Source organism: Manduca sexta, chromosome 26 (assembly GCF_014839805.1).
Source record: "Manduca sexta isolate Smith_Timp_Sample1 chromosome 26, JHU_Msex_v1.0, whole genome shotgun sequence".
Classification (NCBI taxonomy): domain Eukaryota; kingdom Metazoa; phylum Arthropoda; class Insecta; order Lepidoptera; family Sphingidae; genus Manduca; species Manduca sexta.
Window position 1 is genome coordinate 3,137,138 of NC_051140.1, and position 10,599 is coordinate 3,147,736.

The 10,599-nt window shown below is 37.8% G+C and overlaps 1 protein-coding gene across 1 annotated transcript; it reads left to right on the forward strand.

The window, feature by feature from the left end:
- Positions 1-792: 792 nt before the first annotated feature.
- Positions 793-10,374, forward strand: LOC115454017 (phenoloxidase-activating factor 2-like). Its single transcript, XM_037443397.1, has 9 exons — positions 793-1,092; positions 5,621-5,795; positions 6,165-6,282; positions 7,261-7,369; positions 8,408-8,517; positions 8,843-9,072; positions 9,464-9,648; positions 9,740-9,904; positions 10,009-10,374. Exons 2-9 carry the CDS (start codon positions 5,621-5,623, stop codon positions 10,168-10,170), a joined length of 1,254 nt encoding a protein of 417 aa, XP_037299294.1. The 5' UTR covers positions 793-1,092; the 3' UTR covers positions 10,171-10,374.
- The last annotated feature ends 225 nt before the right edge of the window (positions 10,375-10,599 follow it).

A 10,599-nucleotide genomic window follows, 5' to 3' on the forward strand; every position in this document is an offset into this window, starting at 1 on the left:
TTGGTACGTCAAAATCTGGTAATTTGAGTTATGAATACAGCATCCTACTACCAATATTTTTAACCGACTGAAAAAAAGGAGGAGGTTATCAATTCGACGTGTGTTTTTTTATGTTTGTTACCTTAAAACTCGGTCATTTATGAACCGATTTGGAAAATATTTTTTGTTCGAAAGAATATATCTCCAGATTGTTCCTATAGATTTTTTTCATATTCGCTTCAGTAGTTTGGTTTCAAAACTAAAATAACTACAATAATTATGTCGCCAAGTAAATGAAATTACAAATTTAGCTTTCTTGTGACGTTTTTAAGTTATGTTTTTACGTTGAGTTTAGTTGAGTCTACTTCTTACCTACTTACGTATATTTATATAATATCACACCTTTTCCCCTTATCAGGGGTAGGTAGAGATGTAACACCTCATCGCGATAGTCAAACCGTGAGCTCAATATAACTACACTATCGAGACGGACTATTTTTTCTAACACAAATAAAAAAAAAGAATAAATATTTAACCGCCTTCAATAACCACAAAATCCAAAAAATAATTTAACATGTTATATTTATGTCGCGTCAGTATCTCAGTAAAATCTATTTATTATTAAACAGAGGTTCTTACCTCAGATTAAGATGAAAGAAGCAGTTTAAATTTATAATTGACCTGACTCGGGATTCGAATCCATCAGTACGGTAGTGTTATCGTACCGCGTTCGCATTAAAGTACGACATCGAGGCAATCTGTGTCAGTATGACCCTGTATACAACGTAGCGCACAATATGGGTACAGCCAGTTAGTGTCTGGCGAAAAACCAAAAGTCCCCGTGCAATACGGACAACCCCATAACAGTATACGACTACTGGGTTTTTATTTCTAGTAACGCTTAAATATGCTGCGGGGAAACCATTTCTGATGTTAAAATAATCGTCATTTTTCCTTGTAACATCTTTGAGTGTCAGTTTTACTTGTATGGTCACTGGCCAGTGAACAGTGTGAGGGCAGCTCTGACGGCCGGCACACGTGTGCCTTATCTACAGGAACTTTAACTTAACAGTGTTTTTGTGTTAATATGCTAAAATAATTCAACAACACAAGGTGAGCTTTAAAAACTATTAATATACAATATTGGTGATGCCTTATTAAGGTTAAACGCATTGTTTTTTAAGAATTAAGTACCTATCTCATAAAAATCCTTGTCATTTTATATAATCTGGTATTTGAGCACAAACACATATTAATTACGAGGATAAAACCTGATTTACATAAAAAGAAAACGAAATTAATTGTGGTTTGCACAAATAGAAATGTGATGCGGAGAAAACGCTCTCTTAGTAACACTGAAGATACGATAATATAATTTTCATCTTTATTACAAGACACTATTTTCGTTTAAAAACGTTTTATTTCCAAATTAAACAAAATTGTTAATAAACCAACTAAAATAAAAGTTAGGAGAACGATGCGATCAAACTTACTGATTGTATTATATTTGAGACCAATCTCGAAATAATGTGTTGGACATCGCGGTTATTTATTAACATCAGCCCCTTGGTAACATTGTTTTAATATATTTATTAGTGTTTACATAAAGTAACTAATATTTTTTTTTTGTTATTGAGTTACCTACTTGATTGATAATTATATGTTTACCTAACATGTTAGGATAAAGAGTAAACTTTGTTTTCTCTCTTATTGAGGTGAGTACTTACTGATTCTATCTCAATAAAGTATAATAATACTACCTAGTAATTACTTTTTTAAAGATACTGGAGAGCCATTACTTCTGCTTGGGTTTAATAACTAAGTAATAATAGGGGTTGTTGATAACAATTTACGTTAAAAAAAACAGAAGATTAAGTAATTAGTTAATTTGTAACTTGATTTCGAAAGGTCATAGTAGGTCAAGGAACCTTCTACTTGATCAGTATTTGTCCTCTCGTTTATCTAAATTAGCATCTTATGATTGTTTGTAACAAGCTAACAAGCCGTTTTCAACAAGTTGATAGGTATTCGCGGATCAAATAAAAAGTATTTAGTCTCAATACGGGAAATTAGCATGTGCAGCCCACTGCGCCGCGAAACTTGCCAGATGGTTGGGAAATTCGAAAAAGTTCTGGAATATAGTTGACTGGTTTCATGTCCAACGATTACTTTACTGTCCTTAAAGTAACAGTCTTAACGCATTTACGTTTTACAGATATCACAGAAGACTATAATTTTAACATAAATGTTTAATATTGATTTATCGCCCAAAAGTTTGAATAGACCGTTTCAGTGCCTACATATTAATATTTAGGTGATTTCTACGTAATGATAGACCTGAATCTGGCAACCCCGCTCACCGGACACACCTCGCCACTCGACCGCGACACTACAAGGTCATGTTCACATTCATATAAAATTCCAAGAACTCAGAACACAATAATATCACCAATTCGATTACGTACATGAATTAGCTTTATTGGATTTTAATGGATATTAATTTCGTTGTTAATAATTAATTATGGTAGGTATTCTCGAAAATATCATTTTGATTTTCTGTTGTGATTCTCATTTAAAGGCCATTAATTCTCCTTGAACTTAACTTTGACCAAGTATTTACGTCAGATGAATGCGTAGTGGGCTTATCAATAACACATCCTTTCACGAAATACTGTCGTATTTTTATTTTCCTTGCGCCCCTATTTTATTATGGTTGAACAGAAAAGAAAAAATAGGATACACTTACTTAATTATTCCGCTCAAGAGCGTCGCCAGCCGATGGCAGCCGATGGCCTAGGCGGGGGGCGGGAGGAAGGGGGGGAACAAGGTAAAGTCGAGAGCACATGTTCCACCCCTACTCTCCCTCTCCCGCATTAACACTAACATAGAGCAGAGCGTAATTGAGCGTACGGAATATTAGGAATGGAATTGGTGAATTCTTTCGAGTTGTAGAACCTCTAGGGGAGAACAGCTGCCCCTCCCAGCTCCCCCTTGACGACGCCCTTGATTCCGCTTCTAAGTAACGAATAACGATACTGGATCTGGATATAAATTTCTTTTAATGTTTTAAGTATTCATGTTCTTAGTAATTGAACAAGAGATATTTGCTAGACAATAATAATTGAAAACGCATTAAAATATATGATGTTTATTTTTTTCTTTTCATGATGAATAAGCACTTTCTAAATCAAGTGACGACGTCGTAATGATGCATTATACTGAATAATAAGAACCAGACTCTGTAGGGGAATTCCTATGTCTGACAATAAACAGGGAAGTCCTTTATCCAAGTACTAATTGTTTCTGCTTACGTTACGCGTAATATATTTTTAATTGACTTATAATGGGTAATGTATGTAATAAGATTTCTTACTTCTATCGATTGTCAGGCGGGGTTAAGCAGTTGCAGTTGTTTTTTTGTTCATTATTGAGTACCGTTTGTAGGCAAGGCACTACTTGCAGAGGACGGTAAAAAATAAGCTTTAACTCAAAAACTACATCTTTAACATTTTGTACCATATTTTTTGTTAGATAATAGAGTATCTACTTCATTAAGTAGATACTTACCTATACTTCATGCCCACCACGTGTCTATGAATCAATAAGCTGTTGAGGGGATGTCTGTAACGACTCCTTTTCTTCATGTAACACGAAATGAAAGACTGGATGAATGTAAAACAACATACAAACATGGCCCACTGTGAGTTATGTGAAGGTCGTACTTTTGTATGACGATAACTAGACGAACAACTTGATAGCCTGATTGTAATCACGATGTAAAAGTTCAATTAAAATTATATTTAGCTAGGGTGGGTTAAGGTAAGAAGTAACAGTATAGGTAGGTAAAATGTTTTAGTGTGTCTATTTTGTACAAAGCCATTATCGACTAAACTTCTTTTTAATTCCTAATTATTTTTATTGAATGTGACGAGACCTTCGTAATCTTTAGAATGTAAGATGTAGGTAGATGGCCAATTTAAACAATAAATAAATTTTAAGCCTAAATATTTAAGTAAGTACTTATAAGTCATCAGATATAATCCAATAAGCATAGACACCCAAGGCATTGGTAACGGTGGTTCAGGAATGGCATAATTTCAAAAGTACTTTATAATAAGAGATTAAATAATAGTTTAGCAGAATGTCTTTCGCAACCTAAATGGAGACGGAGGTCGGTAAATAATGTTATATTATTAAACGACCCTATACTTATAAATATATGAATAGCAAATACGATAACAGTGCGTGACCTCGTCGGATGAACTCATCGCGCTTATAAACGTATTATCAATGTTTAACTTGTTTGTCTTCCACAAGGAAAATCTTCAGATTTAGCAGACTCTATGATTGAATAGTGGAACCGGTTTGGTCGCCTCGGCTCGGTCGTTACTAGTACAAATAATCATAGCTAACTCGGTTCTCTGAAATAAATATAAGCAAGTAATTCTTATACGTGATTCGATGATCATAAATCTGGTAAAATTTGAAGATTCTTCTGGAAGTTAAATAAAAAAAATGTTTTCCAAGAATAGACATTTTAGCAGAATAAGATAAGTGTTAAGAACCGTGAGGATTAAGTATAAGGCCACCTAAAGAATTTTATTGAACGTAACAATATGAGAAACCTACGACATTTACCGCATAGTTATTTTAATAAAATTAATTAGTGTCACGTCCAACACATAGGTACTTACCTTACAATACGATATAGGTATGGTACTTGTATTTATCGTCTAACTTCCAAAATGTAGGTATAAATGTTTATGCTATGAAAAGTTTTACCAAAATTATTCATGTGACTAACTGCAATTTATTAAAACAAACAATTCAATCTAAGCCGGCCCTAACTGTGATCTTATCCCATTTTGTCAATAGCTAGATTCAATATAGGTAGTTACCTAACACCATTGTTATAATAGTCTGTTTCACCATTGTTATAAGGGCCAATCCCAAAATTAAACTATCCCAATCGCTAACTACACTTCAACATGCCAAACAAATTTATATAAAAAATAATATGTTTTATATCCGCCTGGAGAGCGATCACATCACACAAGGTGTTAAATGCCGCCATAGTGGTCCACGTAAGTGTGTTGCGTTCCGGGATTAGCCTGTGTACCTATATCTGGTTCCAACAGGCCGGCATAACTGTGTCGTGTGCCGAAGGGGTTAATCATTTCTCGTCAGTGGACATTCTATTGGACCCATTCCACTTACCATCAGGTGCAGTGGGGACACTTACAGTATAAAAAAAAAAACAATTTAAAACTGACGGTAACGGGTGAGAGTGTTTATATTTTGTATGTATCGGTATTCACATTCACGAAGCCGGAAAAAAACTTTCACGGTTTATCTTGCCGGAGCCTCAGGATCGTTACATTATTGCATACTTTCTATCTGGTCAAATAAAAAACGTCGTGGTGGCTCTTCAGATTATGTCACCTATGTCCTTTGGATTTACTTATTTCACCAAAAAAATATTTTCTTAACTGGTTTGTCAGTTTGGTGTAAATACTATCTATTTGAGATTTATCACTCATAATTTTGGTTGAGTATCCTGATGATTATCAAGTGCTAAGTAAAAATAAATATTACCGCAACATTACCGCAAGACTATATTAAGATATAAATCTTCGCCCAGATGTACAAAACGCTGCCATTGTTCGCCTTGTTGGCGTGCGCCTGCGCACAGTCCGGAGATCTGGAGGCTATCATCCACGAGATATTCAACGTTCCCGCCTCCGGCACCACGACGCAAGCCTCTATAGTCAACAGAGCGCCATCGACCGTGGTGCCCAGCGTTCCACAAGCGAATGGTAAGTACATAACAACATTTCAATTCGGAAAAGTTATCTTATTATATTAAAATGCGAAAGTTCGTGAAAATGTTTGGATGTTTAGATGGTTGTCAGAAGTGACAGGAAACAGCTGAACGAAATTGTGTGAAATTTTATACACGAATTGAAATAATTGAAATTTTTAATCTCATTTTTCAAACAGATGGCACCGGCGTCATAGATTGCTACTGGGATTTAGGAATTTTTGTAGCGAGAAAGTCTTTTTACGCGGACGAAGTCGCGAGCAACACCTAGTCTACAATATTTTTAGGATAATGCAATTAAGTATAATATATTTGACATATAAAAAAAAATATTTTTTATAACATGGCGTTTGATCGCACACAGCGACCGACTTGTCGTGCACACTGGACGACGGACAGGTGGGCGAGTGTGTCACCTACTACTTGTGCAACACCAGCAACAACACCATCATCACCGACGGCACCGGGGTCATCGACATTCGGTGAACAGACATCATATACTCTTATTCACATCGTTTGTATAGCTGCCTCGTCCATGTTCTCATGATCAACATGTAGTACTTTGGTGGTCTGCTTTAAAACTGACATATTTTTATTCCATTTAAATTTATTTTTTATATTCGGTGGGTTACTTTTGCACACATATTTAATCCCCATAAATGTTTGAATCAGGAGATATGCAAGTCCACGGTCCTTCAAATGCTTAACACTATTATTTTATGTTTTGTTTGCACCTTGCAGATCTCAGGTCTATAGGTAAAAGTAATTATACTAGTAATACCCAGAAGGTAGTATAATATCTGAATTTTGTCGTTTTCGTGGCCTAGTGGCAACATCTACTAGGTACAGGTTGGAAGATCGTGGCCTGCTTATTCCTTAGGTCGGGCAACATATTTTCGTTTTCCTCTGTCAACGTTAAATAGATACTAACTATTCCTTGATTAAAATCAATTCTGTACATCCCCAGAAACAAACAGGAGCATATATCGGAGAAATCTGAAACAAAAGCCATTTCAGGGTATGCTAACAATGCCTTTCGCTTAAAATATAACCAAACACCGTTCATGGCTTTCATTCTTTTCCAATTGCTGAGTTTGAGTTCAAAGGGTTGTTTAATTTAGTGTTTACCAAGATTTCAAATACAAAGCAATATCAACGAGACAAATTGCCATCAAATAAAACGAAATTGATATTATATAAGTAGATCGAGGATCTGACGAAGTAAATGCCGGTCTGTAATCATTAACTAAGTCAAATCATTAGTTTCAACAGACATTTTTTAATTAACAATAAGTGGGTACTCTTGGGTTCTGTCCCATCTTGCTTTCGGTGGAACAGCAAATCTATCAGTTTCAAAGACTCGATGGCGATAAAAAAATCAAACAGATCTCTTGTGTTTGTAGTATAAGAACAGTATAAAATGACATGAGATCCATATTAAGTATTGTTATTTGGAATAGTTTCCGCGACGGTCCCTGTCAGTCGTACATCGACACATGCTGCCTGGTGCCCGAGAAGAGGCCGGAGACCGACCCCATCATACCCAAGCCAGACCCCGTCAAACCCGAGGTAAGAATATCAATTCATTATGCTCGATAGTAATGTTATGTACAGTATAAAGAAACAAAACTGCATTTTAAATCAATCAATTATGGTAGGTACGTTAACAAACTCGTAAAAAACAATGTCTTTTATTTCTGTCGTTTTTTGAGGAAAAACCTATAATTTAATGGGCAATGGAACTAGTTTGCTCTCGGTCACCAGGACTGGACAGCGACCGGTGGAACGGGTTCACAATTCTTATGATTAGCTCATCGCTCGTGACCTCACCTTGACTAGGAGAACAACAATAAAAATACGTTTTTTTGAGTATCAGCTTATCTTTTACATATTGTTATATCCTCATCATTTATATTCGACAAAAATACATTTGGTAGTCTTCAGTGCGCAATGAGTTGGTTCTAACAAGTACAGCAACTAAATGTTACCGAAGGCGTCTAGACCCCGCAACTGAAGAAAGCCATCGCGGGGTCGTGGATGGTATATCGGTGAAGGGATATGGTGTACATGGCATAAGAGGCTCTGACCGGTACTAGTCCACAAAACGCTATACTCCTAGACGTCGACGCAGCCGTAAGATTTGTGAAACCAATCAGTAACGCGTTTTTCCCGCGATAAAAAAAGGCGCACCAGAATGCTTGCGTCAGGGGCGTAGCTTCGGCCGCGCCGTATCAGTGATACGGGGCTCTCAAACTTTGGGGCCCCTCTTGGCCCATACCTACATTAAACTAAACGGGCGCCCAAAAGTTTGCACTGCCCTAAAGAGGCCCCAACAAATATAGATATAGGGCTCCTCTACGTCAAGCTACGCTACTGGTTTGCGTGATCCTCAATAATTAATCAAATTGATTTAACTTGTAAGACAGATTTTGTTTTAATAAATGTAATACCAGTGTATTTTTTATGCCAAAAATATACTAGGCATAGTGTATTTATGTAAACATCAGCGTTATTTGACTAATAAGTACTTTCCTATAAAGGGCCTATTATCTGGCTTAGCTTGGCCAATGTAGACATACGCTAATGTAGGAACATGGTTGTTTCCAGCGTCAAGGCTGTGGCTGGCGCAACCCTGAGGGAGTAGCCGTCCGCACCACCGGCGACACCGACGGCGAGACCAAGTTCGGAGAGTTCCCCTGGATGGTCGCGATTCTTAAGTAAGTGGTTTAATACCATAAGCTGATTAACAAAAAAGTAGGTTACCTGGTATTACATGAGATCCATCATCCAGTAATGCTTACACCATAAGTATCATGTACTTTTGCACTACTATACTCATAGTTGGGCTTCGGGATATATCTCCCTGAATACACTAAATACAACTGCAAGCTGTGACTTTTATATCTAGTTCTTATTTATGGTTCTAGTTTGATATGATTATGTACAAAAATATTCATATTTTATTTAACGGGCTTCAATTACATTGTTGTAAAATCTGTATGGTAACGCTAGAGTAAACTTAATTTGACTGTCACCTTTCAGGATCGAACCGGTGAACGAAAATGAGCCAGACGGCCAGAAGCTGAACGTGTACGTCGGCGGCGGATCGCTAATCCACCCGAGCGTGGTGCTGACGGCGGCGCATTATGTTGCGTCCGGGCCGCAGCTGCGTGTGCGCGCCGGCGAGTGGGATACACAACACGCCAAGGAGCCATATCCTTACCAGGACCGCGATGTCTCCCGGATTGTCGTTCACAAGGACTTTAATAAAGGTGAGTGTCGGAACTATAGTCTTAGTTCGGTGGACCATATTAAATTCACTAGCTGTCTTTCCTGGTTTATTTAGACTATTTACTCTCAGTCCGATTTGAGTAATAGCTAGTAAGCCGTCAGCCGAAACAAATAAACAGCGCTTCACCCCATTTTAAACTCTCTCAAAACTTGTAAAGTGCGCCTGCCTGCGCGAATGCAGTTATGTTTCATTATTTTACCAATTTAACGAAAACATTAGCACATTTCATGAGCAAAAAATGTGTATGTCGCTGGAGTGTGGCGTGCAAACAGCTACTCGAATGTAACTGTGGGATTTGCAAAAATAAGAGAAAGTGATTGTGCAAAGATTTACCAAATGTGTCAAGTCCTTAAAATGTTTGTTGATCTCAGGCAACCTGTTCTACGACGTGGCGCTGCTGTTCCTCAATTCGCCGATGGATCTGGCGCCCAACGTGGGACTGGCGTGCCTGCCGAAGGCCCGCGAACGCGCCACTGCCGGCACGCGCTGCTTCGCCTCGGGTTGGGGCAAGGACAAGTTCGGCAAAGATGGTCGCTACCAGGTTATATTGAAAAAGGTAACAATATTGATGTGAAATTATTGTTATTAATTTAATAACTAATGATAGGTTGTAACTACGTAGCTAATGTATTGTATTATATTGACAGATTGAAGTGCCTGTGGTGGACCGCAACACGTGCCGTGACCAACTGCGCAAGACTCGGCTGGGGCGGTACTTCGAGCTGCACTCGTCGTTCATGTGCGCGGGCGGCGAACCCGGCCGCGACACCTGCAAGGGAGACGGCGGCTCCCCGCTCGTCTGTCCCAGCGAGGTGGGTCACACAACTCATGTATGAAGTCGAATGAGCATTAAACTTCATTATTCCCGTTTTATTATGTAGAAACACAAGTTAATACGCCAACATACAATTTGCAGTACGAGAAGGATCGTTACGTGCAGAACGGTATCGTGGCGTGGGGCATCGGGTGCGGCGAGGACGGCACCCCCGGCGTGTACGTGGACGTGGCCAACGTGCGGGAGTGGATCGACGGCATTCTCCTAGGCGTTAACTACGACGTTTCGGTTTACGAACTCTAAGACCAAACGCGGGAGTTCAGATTCGTTTTCAATTCTCAAGATGAGTTCCCTTTACAAACCATTATCCAAAATGTTTTGTGATTAGTTAAATGGTATGGAGTCATTGATGGCCCACTTTCTTTTATATTCGTTTCATAAATTGATAGTAGAAAAGCCTTTGATTAAATTGTAACTTATATAATAATAAAGGAAGTACCAAAAAAATTGTTGTGTGTTTTTGCATTACAAAATAAAAAAATAATAATTTCGAAATCACGAATGACTATGTTGGGCATATGTATGTTCATTATGGCCTGTCATTTTAAAACTACGTAATTGTTTACTGTATGTTGGGGTAATATCAGACGCATTTTCAGTGTGTTAAATAGTGTTCACGAATTTTTTTTTACAAGATTTCTATAGAAATTACCACAATAAATCATTAACTTG

What these genes read in the sequence shown, in the direction of transcription:
- LOC115454017 (XM_037443397.1), top strand. Translation starts at nt 5,621, where the DNA reads ATGTACAAAACGCTGCCATTGTTCGCCTTGTTGGCGTGCGCCTGCGCA. An exon ending in CAGCGTTCCACAAGCGAATG is followed by an intron (nt 5,796 to 6,164) that starts GTAAGTACATAA and finishes GATCGCACACAG; the next exon opens with CGACCGACTTGTCGTGCACA. An exon ending in ACCGGGGTCATCGACATTCG is followed by an intron (nt 6,283 to 7,260) that starts GTGAACAGACAT and finishes TATTTGGAATAG; the next exon opens with TTTCCGCGACGGTCCCTGTC.